This window comes from Athene cunicularia (genome assembly GCF_003259725.1).
Source record: "Athene cunicularia isolate RWA chromosome 2 unlocalized genomic scaffold, athCun1 chr2_part1, whole genome shotgun sequence".
In the NCBI taxonomy this organism is placed as follows: domain Eukaryota; kingdom Metazoa; phylum Chordata; class Aves; order Strigiformes; family Strigidae; genus Athene; species Athene cunicularia.
Window position 1 is genome coordinate 44,190,071 of NW_020799095.1, and position 16,782 is coordinate 44,206,852.

Consider the following 16,782-nt stretch of genomic DNA (forward strand, 5'->3'; position numbering starts at 1 on the left):
AGTTAAAAAAAAAAAAGTAGTAGATCTGTTGCTTTCAAAGAACTTGACACTTCATATGAGAAAAAGCTGTCTGAATCACTGAAAGGACAACTATTTCAGAAAACAGTTGGAAACGAGGAGCTGGAAAAGAACTTGGGACACATCCCTTCAGTGGTACCCTTCATGTCCTGTTGTCACTCATTTCTCTCCCCTCTCCTCAACCATCTTCAGGCCTCCTGCTGACAACCAATCCTCCCAACAACATCAGGTCTCACTCAACTACCCCAGGAGATTCTCCCAATGCTTTATGCTCCAGACCCCTGTTGTGATCAACTGAGAAAGAGAAGATGCATTTAGTGACTTTTTTCTACAAGAACTGAGCTATTAGTGCATTAATATTCTGGAGATGCACAAAAGCAAAATGTGATTTTGCCATTTATACACTATTAAGAAGCTGCTCAGTAATCAGCATATAAAAAAATTGACTAAAATAAGAAATTCTGGTATAGTGCAGACATTAGCAAAATTAGGCTATGTATCTAAATATTATTACAGATAACTTATTTATACTTTCATGAATTACTAAAGTTTGCTGAGTAGTTTGGGTATTATGTCACAGACTGTTCTTACACTGTATTAGTGCCTCATTTTCCAAAGAAAAAAATGCAATCAAAGCACTAAATTAATTTTGATTTCAATGCTGCTTTGGCAACAACGCATCAATTCTTGGGTAAGTCTATTGAAAAGTATCTTTACCAGACTTAATTTTACTTGTCAATATAGACAACTGTGGAAACAAAACTCCGACCCATCTGATTCTTCTCTGAACTACCTAAATACCATTTATTTACAGTCCAGGGGTAAGGCAGTAACTTCTAGCACCAGCGTCTTCTCAACTACTGCAGTTACACATACCCATGCTTTAACAGGAGAGAGAATTAAGGACTACAAAATGAAAGGATAAACTAATGCTACACAAATGATACTTCAGTTAGAAACTGTCAAAAAAATTTTAATTCAAACTGTTTTAATACAAATTCTAAGCTTCCAATGTGCTCAAACTATGGCAGTGAAAACGATGCAGAATCACTTCATGTTTGTTTAGGTATATTAGGTATATACACCTTATTTTGGTATTTTAAAAAGTCCTGGTTTTAACAAGAAAAAAGATAATTACTAAGCTAAATCACTTTGATGATACAACCATAATGGCCTGAAATACCACCATAAATATATTTCCTGACAACGATTTTTATTATCTCAACATAAATCGTGATCTAAATTGTATTTTCAAATGAATCCTCATCTATCATGACTTAAAAGTATGAACATTATTCATTTTCCTAACAAAGATTTCTTGAAAAATTTATGTTCTGATTTTGGGACAATATCTACTTACCTGCATTATTAGTTCAACCCTGAGTTTTATGCTTAATAGAACTGTCAGCCACAGACCAAGTAGGTACGATTTTGCCAGAGTGTGCAGGTCCTGAGCTGTTGCTATCCCACCCTGAGCAGATGGGTTATCAACTGGGCATGAAAACAGGTGTTCCACTTAGCAGAAACCTCAAGTAAAATAACTGCATACCCATCCTACTGGATGATTTCTGTGTCTCTGAATTTGGGATGATACATGGTTTAGAGCTGATCCTGCACTTTGATGTTACCAGTGATAGTCTGAAGAAAACACATTTTTTTGCATAACCTGGGGAATTTTTGGACTACCAACCTCAGTGGAGTTAAAACTTCTATGTGAAGCATGAAGTTATGGATGCCTCTCCTACAGATCACCATACGAGAAGCCTTGAAGCAAGAGCTAACTAAAACAGTAAGAGGCTGAGAAGATCACTGCCGAAGTAAGGTGAGAATACAGATCTGAAAGGGGAAAAATAAAGAAATCCACAGTGTGTGACAATTAGTAGGAAGCAGAACACTTTTTAGTCCTGAAATAAATATTTCTGCTTGACAAGGTTTAATATGGGCAAGACTTACAAGATTCTGGTTGCTCAGAATCTTGTTTATCCATCATTTGAGCCAAAGCCAAATGGACCTACAACAACTCTCTGTTAAAATATCAGTCCTTTTTGAGAAGTGCAACACCTCCTGCAACACCAGTTTCCAAAAATACCAAAGGATTGCTACAGGGGACCATGCCAATGACCTGTTCCACTGTCAAATCCTTAACAGCTAGTGCTATGGCTGATTCCCAAGTGTCACAACACAAATGCCTTGCATACTACTGGTGGTAAGTTTTGGTTTTTTTTTCTTTACAAAATCTAGATGACTTCTGGTTGTACTTAAGGCTTGAGTGATGTGCTACCTGGAGACAGACACCTTAAAAATCTCTATTAAATACTTGTTTCAATACTGTTCAGACACAGTAAGCACCACAGATTAGTAGCATTTTGTGATGGGCTGACCCTGGCTAGACGCCAAGTGCCCACCAAAGCCACTCTATCAATCTCCTCCTCAGCTGGAGAGGGGAGGAAAAATATAATCAAAGACTCACGGGCTGAGATCAGGACAGGAAGAGATCATTCACCAATTACCACCACAGATAAAACAGACACAACATGGAGAAATTAACTTAATTTACAGCCAATCATATCAGAGTAGGATAAAGAGGAATTAACCCACATATTAAAAATGCCTTCTCCTCACCCCTCCCTTCTTCCTGGGCTCAACTTCACTCCTGAGTACCTCCTCCCTCCTGATCAACACAGGGGGACAGGGAATGGGGGTTGCAGCTAGTTCATCACCTGTTGTCTCTGCTGCTCCTTCCTCCTCAGGGGGAGGACTCCTCACACTCTTCTCCTGTTCCAGCATGGGGTCCCTCTCACAGCACACAGTCCTCCACAAGCTTCTCCAATGTCAGTCCTTCCCACATGCTGGAGCTCTTCACAAACTGCTCTAGCATGGGTCCCTTCCATAGGATGCAGTCCTTCAGGAACAGACTGTTCAGTATGGGTCCCCCAATGGGGGTCACAAGTCCTGCCAGCAAACCAGCTCCAGTGCACAGGTCCTGCCAGGAGCCTGCTCCAGCGTGGGCCTTCCATGGGGTCACAGCCTGCTTCAGACATCCACCTGTTCCAGCGTGGGCTCCCCCACAGGCTACAGGTGGATCTCTGCTCCACCACGGACATCCATGGGTGCAGGGGCACAGCCTGCCTCACCATGGGCTGCACAGGAATCTCTGGCTCCAGTGCCTGGAGAACCACCCCCGCCCCTCTCCTTCACTGACCTTGGTGTCTGCAGAGTTGTTGCTCTCACATATTCTCACTCCTCTCCCAGCTGATGTTGCACAGCAGTTTTTACTCTTTCTTAAATATGTTATTTCAGAGGCGCTAGCACTCTCACTGATGGGCTTTGGCCCTGGCCAGCGATGGGTCCTTCTTGGAGCCTACTGATATTGGTTCTGTCAGACACAGGGGAAGCTTCTGGCAGCTTCTCACAGAAGCCATCCCTGTAGCCCCTCCCCCCCCCCAAACCTTGCCATGCAAACTCAATATTTATTTCTGAAAAACTAATTCAGTATGTTGGCTTTAGACCTGCATTAGTATCACAAAGAAGGTAAAAGCATCAGACAGTTCTTCATTAAATGACATATGTTCTCTCATTTTCAAACACCACATCATACTAAAGTAATTCTTAGTCTTATGATCTCCATTATAATGATAAAAATATGAGTCTATCTTTCCAAAAGTTTCATGCCTCATTAGGAATTTGATTTGAATTTAGTATTATTCTGTAACCTACTGATTTTGAAAGGCCAAGTGGGAGAGGCAGGGAATGACTGGCCATGGAGCACTGCTTCTGGAGATAAACTGGTTCTGCCAAGCACCACTTGGCCTCCCATTTAAAACGTTTCCTCCACGGGAGCTTTCCCTGTTGTCACACTGTGCTCCCCTAGAATTCTCCTTCTACCATGAATTCCTAAACTGAAATATCACAATCCTCCCAAACATCACAGCTCTGAGAAAACAACTTCATTCACATCTTCTCTTTAAGTTGACCTAGTCAGATGTTCAGCAGAGGATGAAAACCCCTTCTCGGATCCACTCAGGTGTAAAGGATTGACAATACATACAATAACTTCCAAGGGATTTCAAATGACTGGTTACTTTACGGATTCTGGTATACAGATCCTCTGTACAGTACTTCCTGAGACTAACTTTAGATCAGAGGTATTCTGGGCATGTTCCCATTCAACTCTGGGGAACAGAGATTACATTCTGACATATACCCAGCATTAAAAATAAAAAACTAGTTTAGGCTGAGGAGGAGTATTTTATATGGAAAGGATTTAGGCAACATAGAGCTCACACTGATCTTGATTATCTCCTTTTTCTGCTTCCTTAGGCGATGCCATGGGAAGATACAAATCTTGTGCTGAATAGAAAAATGAAACAAAACCAGCATTTCATGATCACTCATACTTCTGATTAAGAGTTTGCCTATAAACTGTTTTAAAACATACTGTTTAATTCAACAACATATAAAAAAAAAATCAGCAGCTCTGGCTTTTTCTGCAACTAAACTATTACTACCAGTGACAAAAGCATGAATATCATAAAATGACCATTCCCTCTGCAGACATTTCTTTAGGCTTGCAGACCTACACTACCATCAAATTTTCCTTTATACACACTTTGTAATTAAACCTACACTTTTACAATATCAGAAAGATAATATTGGAATAGTCTGTATGAAAAGAGCAGCCCAATAATCTCTAGTTAAGCTTCACTGCAAAACAAAGAGCCTTGAGACAAGCAGCAGGACATCCATGAGTAGAAAGCAAGAGATCTCTTGCAGAAAGCACACATCTTTGACACCAAAACTCTCAAGAGGTTACACAGAGAAGAAGAAGTTAAAAGGGAGATAACAGAGCACTGGGAGATGGCAACCAAGCAGGTAGGAGTTGAGACTGGAGCAAGAACTCATTTCAATTATAGGAGACATGTGGGAAATAAGAGTTTTCTCCTTTACTTAATTTCTTTCACTGAAGTAAATGAACTACCTAATAGACCACACATTCAGCTCATCAGTGAGTTTGGGATTAGGAGTGGCAGTCCATACGAAGCTGCTAAAAAAGGATCTATATAAAAAGGAAGTGTAAACTTTCCTAATCAACATCATCTCCAGTGAGTGATCCAACCTGATCTGCAGTAAATTCAACAGCAACACGGCAGACTCTTTCTAAAAAGAAAGACTGGATTCTATTTATTCTTCCGTCCCATCAATAAATGCAGACAGATTTTTATTATCCTCACAGTCTCCTGACAGCTGAGAGCAACACTTCCTAGCCATTACCAAGAGACATGGAGGCTGGGACAGAATGTATTTATTTTATCCTCAGCTGTTGCAGCTGATCTCTTCCACCTTTTGTCCCTCCTTACTGCTTTTCTGCCACCTTTGACTTCCTACTATATTCCTTTAAAAGTGCTCAGCTTTCCACCTCCGTATGCAAGATGAGATGAGAAGAAAGGATCTGTCATTGAGATGGGTGTCTGTAGCTCACATACTGCTCTGCAGCAGGGCTGAACTGGACAGGCTCACGATGGAGCTGCTCTTCCCACAGCCCCAAAGATTCAGCAGGACCGCCCATGTCTTCTCCCACAGCTAAAAACGTTTTTACAGGTAGGAAGACCACACAGGGCACCACACTGGCCCTGCATGCCTCATGTGCTGTGTCACACAGAGTACAGCCCTGCTGATCTGCAAGAGCACTGATGTTCTGGGCATGCTCATCCACAGGTACTTGTTGTTTCCACGGATATCTCTAAGCTAAAAATAAATTTAGCAGTTTTGAATACCGTTAGTTCAGAGCTGCCTTTACCCTGACTGAGCACTAGGTAGCACTATCACTCTAAGAAAGCAAAGAGAAGCACATCAACACGGCAATCGTTTTTCCCCTCTGAGACCAGAAAAAAAAATACTACATTACCAGATTAAAACTCGGTTTTATAAAATTACTCAAAATACACTTATAGTCACAACACTCTTATCACCTCTGATATACAACAGTAGTGTCTTTCAAGTATTTTTCTCTTAGCATCAGAATTTATGACCGTAAATCTTCACAAAGCAATACTGAGATTTTACACTTGTTTTGTTTGTATTTACTGTAAGAAAATATGATTAAATATGATGATGATGAAACTGCTTCACAGAACTCAGTACTCAAATTACCTGGAGATCTAGTAAACGATCCCCTCTACCTGCTACCATCCTAAAAAAATATATAATCTGAAGGTGGCAATAAGTAGCTGAACACAAGGCTCTGTAGACAGTATAAACATTAAACCCAGATTCAAGAGCACAAAAAAAAAAGCACTGGGTTTTACATGACCTTTGCAACTTATTAGTAATCTACTTTAGCAAGTGGTTCTGGATGGATGTGTACTGAATGTCACTGCTCCAGCATGGTCCCCAGGAGGCTTTATTTTGGTGGTGTGCTCAGAAATCTTTTGTAGTTTCCAACACTCTGGAATGCATAATTTTATTTATAGCATGTAATTATCTTAGATTCAACACTCAGATTTTACTGCAGCTACATAGTTTGTGAAAGCTTATCCTCTCCAGGAAGAGTCTGACAGCAAACCCTATGTTGAAAGGAAGCACTTTTCCTTGCTAATTTAATCATGCTTGAGTTGTAAAGTGCAGCTATGACTAAGGGGCTCTTCCTGAAGTGCCAAAGATTTTCTTCTGTTCACTATCTTGAAAACCTTAATGGTATTTTTTTCTCCTATGTTAATAACAGAGGAACTTTAATGAAGCAAGGATGAGAATTAAGACTTCAGTGACTAGGCAACAGAGGGTATTTCAAAGCTCATATATGGGAAAAGATAATTTTATCTATTTCTAGGGTATGGAAGGGAAAAAATGCTGAATTTCCAACTTCATCTGTAAGTCTCCATCTTCTCTTATGCATGTCCAGCTAGTCTCAAACCCTGACTCAGAGCCACCACTTCAATACTAGCTGATGGCAAAGTTAGGAGCACTGAACATCATAAACTGAGGAAGGTATTCGACTTCCCTTCCCAAGGTTTGTACCTCAATAATGATACTGGATGCAAAAGCTAAAAAAAATAAATCCAAGCCTTTCGTACCCAGAAAAACAAAGTAATGGCTTCTGCCCCATTCTCTCCATTGATAAATTACAGACTTTTTCCATAAATATGTTAAAACTTTCTGTTATGTTAGGAAAGATCCTCCTCCTGAGAAAACACCTGCAGGTGAAGTGCACTGCAACAAAACCAGGAGGTAAACTATATATCTGAAAATAGGAGCCAGTATGGGATCAATTGCTCTACAGATGCTGTATTGATGCAGCAGTACGGAAGGTGCAGGGTTAAGCAGAGAACCAGTACCAGGTTGGACAAGTGTTCACAATCTATTCTTGCTGTCAAAGAGCAGAGAGATCATTGGGAAGTATTTCTGCCCCAGCCTCAGTACAGTCATTCCCACATTCATGTCTTGATTGCAGCAGAAACTGATATACAAGAGGCAATACTCAGATTTATGAGCTGCGTTTGCATGTCACTGTGAAGCAAGATCCTTGCTTACCATCCGAGGCATGTGTCCTACAGTTTGGGAATCTTTACTGTTAACCAAGGATTTGGGTAATCAGCATGTGTCATTTCAAGACACTATCCAGGCAGGAAGATAACTCCTTAAGTTCTGTTTCAGATTTTAAACTTTTTATAATTGAAAAAAATAGGCATGAGTTTGACACACATTTCCCCCTCAAATAAAATTCAAGAAACAGAGTTCAGTTCATTAAGGAAAGTTTTACTGAACATATTCGACAGCTAAAGATAGGATATTCTACGTCTTAAAGATGGAGTCAGCTACAACTGACTCAGCTTTCCCTCCTCTTACTGTCTCTTGAACTCCATCTGAACCAGCTAAAAATGTGGGCACCTTAATTTCAAAAAAAAAAAAAAAAGCATCAGTGAGAATTTCTCAAAACCCAAATCCCTCTTATTTCAGTTCATCAGGCTGCAACACTTCATCTTAGAAGATTATGAGCTCTACAGTACCCGAGTTCTCTTCGCTCTGGCCATGGCTATGACCTGTCCTTGCCTCTCCCACTTACTGTCTGCACATGGTACAAACCCCCAAAGCCCATGTGGCAAGGAATCCTTCCATTCACTACTCAGCTCTTCTCAGTAGCTCACTTCCGCACTCCTCGTTGTAAGTCATGTACATGAAACACATTTTAAAGGAAGAATGAGGAAATAACCAGAGTATTCCTTCACTATCAGAGCCTCCCGACCACTTCCAGCTGCAGGTGATTTTGTACAGCCCTGAGCACAAACACTAGTAAAAACATTAATTTACAGCCACAAGAAAATCCACTTATGCACTTCAGGATATTGATAGCTTTGAAAATCCAGCACCATGTAAGAGTGATTTTTGTGAACAGAGCAACACAGGTTTTCCAACATTTTGGGTTTAGTTTTTGTCTTACAAGTCACTTAAAACTGCTGCTGCCTCCTCCTCATTTGGTGTGTTAAGACTTCCATGGTACCACCTCTCACAGTACCATAAAAAAACCCCAAAAGCTAAATATTGCATATGGTGGCAGTCTCTCATTCTTCCTACAAAAGGATCATTTCTCCCCTGCATAGCTCACTATCCACACTTGTGACACATCAGTCACAAACAAGCCAGGAAATTACTAGGCTTCTACAAGTCAGACTTGAATTTCAAGTGCAGAATTAGCACAAAAGCCTTTTGCATCATTAGCTAAATTCAAGCACCTCTTTCAAGTACTACTTCTGGATCTCTGATAAGGTAAAAAGAGGTGGTGATTTAGAAACCATAACTTCCAGAAGGTACATCTGACACTGCTGCAAGAATACCAGTCGTGTAGAGCACAGGGATGCATGAAATCCCACTAGAAAATTTGGTGGGGTTTTTTTTTTTATTCCTGTAAGTACATCCTTCCACACTGGTCTTTGACATTGAATTGAGACACCAGAGTTTGGAGTCTGCTATGAAACAGCAAATAATGAATAAATTTTTTTTTCCCCTCAACTTCTCTCAATTGTGAATATTTCCTAGCAGGGTTTTTACTAATCTCCTTCTAATACTCTCATGCAAGATTCAGCAAGTAAACACTGAATAAATGTGCTTTGGAACTGTATGAATTATTTCCTAGAGTACTACAGAACATTAAAGGACAAAGTATTTTGTGAGAGTATTTTTGCTTTCACAAACAAATTAAACCTCTCGGAATTGATGATGTAAATAATTTAGTAAATGGAATAATGCTGAATTGGGAAGAAGTGAGGCAGAGTGTACATCTTTAGGAGAGCAGCGTGCTTTGCAAAAGAAAGATGATCCCACTAATAGTCTCACAGAATAGCTCCAATTCATGCACTGCTTTTGTCTGAAAATGTTGATCCTGTCAAAAGGAACACTCAGAAGTGAAAAAAAAATCAAGGAAAAAAACTTTCATCTGTATGGTTTTGTTATTCATTAACTGATATTTTCAACAATGTCAGACAAGGCCTCTTAAGCCCTCCAGTGCATTGAAACCTCTCATTTTCCTGAAGTTAGTTTAACTGATACATCAGTTCCAGGAGGCAGTTTACGAACAGAAGCTTCACAGTAGATATACAGCATGTGTGTGTGTCAACCTTGCTCACAGGCCCCTCCTAAAGAGATCCTTATAAAAAAAAAAAAGGATAAATAAAATCCTTCAAAGGAGACTTGTGTTGTCATCTAAAAAAGTAGATGGTGCTACATGGTACAAAATCTCTGCTGAGTAGCAGTCATTAAGTGCTCTTAACCCAGGACAGGAAAAAGTAAATGGTCACAAAAGAGAATAGGTGCAATTCAACAATAAAACCAAGGACAGCAACAAAAAATACATTTTCGTTGATATGATCATTCGGCTTTAACAACCTCACGGAACAGACAGGGTTGCATTGTCTAAGAAAATAATGGAGATAACACAGGAACTCCAAAATGAAGGAGACTCTTTTGCAGCAGGAATGTGATGGTTAGCAAAATCCTACTGTACCTCCCCTGCCGCAGTATCATCATGTGCTTGTCTTTGCTACCAGGTGTAGTGTCTGTGAGTGGGGGTGCCTTCAAACATAAATTACCAATAAACACACATTGTATTTAGTGTCAGGGAATTAATTGAGCTTTCCGGAATGAAAGCCTTTTGGCACAAAAATGATAAACCGAGGTTGACCTACCTGAATGGGTCCCACTGACATCAGCAGGTTTTTCAGTTGGACATCAGTAGTTGATGAAGAAAGCCCTTCAACTGACACAATACAGGGCTGAGGTTTGCACTCCACCACTCGCAGGTTCTGTTTATTTGGCATCAAGCGTCCTCGGCCCATCTGGCCTGCTACTCCTCTGCCTCTGCCATGCATAATGACCTGCCAACAACAAAAGTAACAGTATTTTGATTTACTTACCTAGTGCTTCTGCTCACTGCATCTGACAGATGATATAAAAGTTGGCAATTTACTGAAAGACTTGATTAAAGTTCGTGTTGATTTAACACAGCTTGTTGCCGTTTGCCCATTTGAAAGGCCACTTATTAACATATTCATCTACTGCTTATACAAACCTCTTTTAGAAGGATAGCAAGTTATATATTGAATTACATATACTGCATTGAGGCTAAAAGCCTCTGCTTTAGCACAGATTGACCAAGCAGTGGAAGGTCTCAGACCAAAATCTATAGCCTAGTTTTCAACAATGATCACATTAGCAGCATGTGTACAGCTACCATATTTTCAGTCTGGCCAAAAAAAACAACCAGTGATCACTCTCCTTTTTCTCTTTTCATCCCACAAACAAATTTAATGTCTCCACAAGACCAGTGAAGTGCTTCAAGCACCGCCAGTCTCTTTTACTATCAACTCTTGGTCTGATATCAGGATGAAGTACTTGCATATGCTAAGTAACTTTAAAACAATTTTTTTTTCAAAGTTCCTTTCCCCCAGATCATGTAGGATCTGGCACCACAGTATCCTTTGCAGTAGGAAATATGTGGATTTTGTTCTTATAAATTAAAGGTTGAACAGTTGGAGAGAGGAAAAATAACAATGAAACAAGAGTAACGAACATTAAACATTTAACACTCAACACAGTTTCTCAATTCCTGCTTGAAAACCTATGGAGGGTAATGACTTTTCACATGCCTCTGCATCAGCAAGGAAACTTTATCCTTATGTAAAGCAGGAAGATTATGCCTAACAGTTCAAAACCAAGAAATAACTTAAAAGCCAAAATACCAGCTATTTTCAGGGAGCGTGCCAGTTTAAAATGCTGAGAAGGCACACACCAATGCCACTCAAACCCTTTCCCTGCCTCCTCCCTGTGCATGATCAGTGCAAAAAATCAAGTTACAAGATCACCAACTGTTCTGATACCAACTCTGAGGATCAACCAAAGAGCATCCTGGAACAGTCGCTGTGTACTTCCACATATGCAGGAAGCAGCTGGAATAAAAGCTTAAGCACAACTTCGGAAAAACTCTTGGTTTTAGAGACAGAAAGCAGGTTGGATATACCATCTCCTACAGAAGCTATGTCAGGACACGAGCATTTCCCCCAGGGAGTACTGTGCTGGCCAGAAAGCCAGAAGATGAAGCAACCTGCAGGCATCACCAGTCTGTGCTGGACACAAACAGGTCTCTCTAAATTAAAAGCTTTATATGCAATTATGCATCTCCTGAGTCATGCAGCCCTGCGCTAGCAATTGACAAACAGAATGCTAGTTATTAATAGAGCAACACAGCTAGACAGTAAAACTTCTAGCAGCAATATGCATCTAAAAATCACCTTTTTAGGTTGATGGATTCCCTGGATGTTTTTGACTCCTTGAGGAGCTGGTGAATGGATCTGAGCCTGCTGCTGCTGTTGGTGCTGCTGCTGTTGCATTCCCTTTGTCAATGTGACCTTCCGCACTGGCTGCTGTTTCGGCTCCGGGGGTTGTTGAGGCCGCTGGGGCTGGCCCTCTGGGTGAAAAAAGCCAGCATCCTCTCCCCCCTGCTGAAATCAACAACACAACAGGCGGCTCAATGTCCAGGCACTGCAAACCCTCGCCCTGAGCAGCCTCCTGCCACATCTAGCTCGCTCAGCTCACAGAGAACGCCCAGCAGTTTGCCTGCTAAAGCAAACCAGCAGCCATGGCAGGCGTGTGCAAGGGCTCAGCCTGGAAATTGTGCTTCAGCCTAAAATAAATCCACGGTATCTGAAGAACAGTTTACTTTGTTCAGACTTTATTATAATTACAATGTTCAAAAATGTCTTTTCATATACAGAGCATCAAGGTGTTTTCACTTCACTTTTCAAATCATTCTTCCTTCCCAGGTTACATGTGAACTATGGTGTGTGTTTTTTTTTAATTACTTTATAAAAAAAAAAAATACATACACATTGCGAACAAGGAGCAAAGAATTGTGAAGGCCAGAAGAGCCAGATGAATATTCTGATCATCTTTAAAACTTTAACTTCTCTTTAATTAAAAGCTGGTATTTTTTTTGAAGCACATACTTATTCTGCTAACTTCTATACCAGCAGCCTTTTGAGCAGTCTCCTTCCTCAAACACTGTCCATACTAGGAACAATTCTTCCTCAAAGTGGGGTGTTTTTTGTTTGTTTTATAAAGCTATTATAGATATTTATAACAACAAGTACAATGAAACACCTCAGTGCCCCTCTCATCCAGTGTAGTTCCTTCCACTATACCTCTCAGTGCAATCAAGCACAGTAAAAGTAATTCCCTTCTACTGCCCCTACTCAAGCAGTTCAGCTTCTTCTACAAACAGAAAGGCGATTCTTGAATTTGTGTCCTGCTATCCAGATCAGCTCAGTCACTGAAAAAAATCCCATGGAGCAAGAGACAAGAGAGCTCAACAAATGATCAGGTACTTTTGCAACTGTAAAACACATCAGATTATTGCATGGTTTCAACAGCAGTATCTATACCTTGACTGGACTCCAACTTTAGAACTCAAATATTAGTGAACATTATAAATCTGCACACAGAAGGCTTTGCCAAAGCCCCTAACCCACCTCAGGTAACCCCTCAAAAGCTCTCAAACAGAAGGCATGTCTAAAGGAAAAAAAAAACAAAACAAAACAACCCACATTTAAAAATATTGTGAAAGCATCTTTATTTACATATGTTTTATTCACTTTCCTTAAATATTGACAAGTCAAAACTCCTTCCGCATCTTTAACATGTCAGGAAACAGAAGGCTTCATGTTTCTTGTGGACAAGGAGACAAAATACAAGGCTGTAGAAGGAACAGGTTTATGGTCTAAGAGCAAGATTGACAGTGTCAGTCATTATGTCTCCACCAGAATTACAAAAAGGAAACAAAACCACCTACCAAGGACTGGTTACCAAGCCTCCTCACTATCATTTGAAGATAGATAGTCTGGTATAGGTGATATCTAGGACAGTCTCATGTTTGCAAGTTCACTGGTGCAGAACTGACGTCCCTGAAGTCTTCTAAATTATCAAGTATATGCAGGCAACAGCTTCTCAAGAACTCAACTAATTCAATCCCAAACAAATCAGGTTCATCAGTCCTTGCCCCAACTACGCTTAAAAAGCACGATCCGTCGTCATAGGGAAAATCTTTAAGGTCTTCCCACTTAACGGCTTTCATCCAGTGTCCAAAGGAAGAAAGCAACTGAAAACTGCATTTGTTTTTTTTTCCATTTCTAATCAAATATATTTTTTACTCTGCTAAACTGAATGGCTCTGTGGCATCACTGAAAATTTTGTACATAACTTTTGAGAGCAGTAACTAGTGAGAAATTAAAAAGCTCTCCTTTCAGTCTCTCTCTCTTCAATTACTGCTCAAAAATGTAAAAGTAACAGCTCTCCTCCTCTCCTGAAAAACCCAGATGTATGTACACAAACAAAACCTTACCAGGAAACCAGCATTAAATCCTCCTCATTTTAGTGTTAGTTCAAATATCAGCATCACCATAAGCCCTATGCCCTGATCAGATAATTTATTTTATTCAACCCTACAGCAGCTGGGAAAATGATGAAACTAAAATGAACAAAAAATTATAGGTGGGATTTAAATGCAGTAATTGGGAGTTAAAATCTAATCTCTGCTAACTGCCTGCTGTGAAAAACAATCATAAATATTTGCAACAATTTCTTTCCAAAACAAAAAGTAATCCCAGCATATAGGAAAAGCATCTGAGGGTGAAGCCCTCAGGTACGAAACACATCGAACATGCTCATTACTGAAACTTCAAAAGCAAACAGTCATTTCCCATAAAAGGCTAGGATGGCCAACAACCACGTAATATTTAACTACCAAGCCCAGTTATCACTAAATAAAACTTTATAAACTAAACCAAACAACTATAACAGAATCAAAGGCGTAAGTACACAAAACTGGCTCACACTGATGAAAAATTTGATGGGGTCTGTTCCCTGTTGGGGTCTCAAATGCCAGCTTTGTGCTTCACTGCTAGCATGATGCTCCGGCAAAAATCTGAAAAGACAGAAACATCTCCAGACACAGAAATAAGATGATATATACAAAATAATATAGAAAGTCCATAGGATAAGAAAAGGGGGTGGAGCAAAGTCTGCCTGTCCCTGCAACAAGGAAGAAAGGGCAATCAGATCAAACCCCTTCTTTTACTATTGCTTTGAACATCTACTTTTTAAGATGACTTGAAGAGGGGAAGCAGAGATGAACCTGTAAGCACCACTTCTCAGGAGAGACCTGTGAGCAAGCAACTTGGTGCTCAAGGACTAACAGTTGTCCCTGCGAGTCAGCAAGACGTTTCCCATTACAAGTACCCCTAGCTTCAACTGAAAACAAAATCTGGTGGTTTTCTTAATGAAAACAAAACGTAACTCGTAGGTTACTATGTGCCTAACAAGTGAAACAACACAGGCTCAATTTTAGCACCAATTTCTTTTTCACTGGTTAAAAACATGACAGCACAAGAACAAGCACTGTCCACACCAAAATGAACAACCTATGTAGTACTTAGTGGCAGTTTAGACTCATCATCAACAACATCCTTTAAACAACTTCTATGCAAGACAATTAGCAGCTTCTTCAGGCACGCCAATGAAGAACTGAGTCAAGAAAAATACCCACAAAGAGGTTTTAACATCTGGACTTAGAGCTGTAAAACCTCAGAACATTACTTACAGGTCACATGCTTCTATGAGAACATGAGTGTTTTGGAGGAAAAGACATATGACTGTAAAGATGACTGTACATATATTAACTCCTGATTTTCACTCATTAGGTATACAATCAGCTGGCACCCAGCAGGTAAATCAAAACACATCTGCTTGCCTGTAGCTTTGCTGTAAGTGAACCAAAGCTGTATTGCAAAAGCTACCTAAACTGACATCTATATCAGAGAAGATAAACAGTTAGCATCTCTTCTACATAAAATGTCTCGGTTCTAGCTCATGTGAAATCAACTCTTGCTTTTCCTAAAAACAATTTTTGTATTGTTAACTTTTCATTAGCTTACATCACTGCTCTCCCCAAATTTAAACACAGAGCAACAGGAGGTATTAAAATTTTAATTTTTCTCTTGTCAAAATACAGACTTATCTCATTTTTTCTATAGCATTTTGGCATGTACAGGGCAACACTAAATTTTTCAGATGCATCTATTCTTCATCATGGTCTGCCTCAAACAATTTATGCACAAAGTACCAAAACCAGGTAGAATACTTGTCAGTCCCCCACAGAAAACTGAGATTGATTGATACAAGCTCTGCAAGTTTCCTCTAACTTCCTCAGCAGAAAAGTGAATTTCCAATCTTTGTTTGTGAACAATGAAGAATGTTTTTCTGTTACTGTCTACTGCATAATTTCTGTATCACAAATCATTCTGAGCTTCAAGACCTGAATTTCCAAGTTATATAAAGGGTCGACCTTCAAAACATATAACCAGGAAACCTTACTATCATTTGGTTAATTCTGGAGTAATGAAAATGTCTTTAGAACTGATTCCCTGATACTTATCAAGGTTGTTTTTCAATAGTGAGACTCTCTCACTATACATATATACACACATATATACACACACACACACACACACACACACACACACACACACACACACACACAGAGTCAAGTGTTGTGTTTTGAGAAACTTAAAGACCATTCTATCAAATATGAGATCATAAATTCTAAAAGCAAAATTTTATAAAGGACTGGTTAAATTTAGAAGCTGAAGCTCTCTATCATAATCATGACGACAGTGTTACAATAAAGATGAAGTTTATTTGCCACCAACATTAGCAGGACAAATTTATTTATAACAAATGCTTTAAAATGTACTGATAAAAATGCCTATTGATACTGTCAGAGCTGCTTGCAATTTGACAGATCAAATCTTATTTTCATTCTTAAACCCCATGAAGGAATGGTATCACCAACTTGCATTCTGTAGTGAGCAAATTGATTAATCCCCCTCTATAGAAATCTCAACTCTTGATTACACCTATCAGACGTTAAGCAGCATTATTCTAGAGTGACAACACTTGACAAATTCCCAAACCATTTTTCTCAGCCTTTGTGGCCCTGCTAGCTTGTATTAACCCTGATGAAAAATTAATTTTCCTTATCTTCTGCTAAACCCCAAAATCCAAATCCGCCAAACTGGCAACTCTTTCTGTAAAGGTATTATGAAAACCTCTAAAAGATTAATTGCATGTCTTCAGGTGACATTAAATTAATTTCTGTACTCGTGACAGACATTTGATACTCCGTACTGAGAGGACAGATAACATTGTCAGGATACACAGAAGGAC

The 16,782-nt window shown here is 39.6% G+C and overlaps 1 protein-coding gene across 1 annotated transcript in view; it reads right to left on the reverse strand.

The window, feature by feature from the left end:
- The window catches only part of RBM33 (RNA binding motif protein 33), a 103,483-nt gene that overhangs the window by 9,472 nt on the left and 77,229 nt on the right, over window positions 1-16,782 (reverse strand). The window contains exons 14-15 of the mRNA XM_026843509.1: window positions 11,796-12,005; window positions 10,194-10,382 (exon numbers count right to left, since the gene is read on the reverse strand). Of these exons, the coding sequence (XP_026699310.1) occupies window positions 10,194-10,382; window positions 11,796-12,005 (399 nt within the window). The remainder of the gene's footprint in view (window positions 1-10,193; window positions 10,383-11,795; window positions 12,006-16,782) is intronic.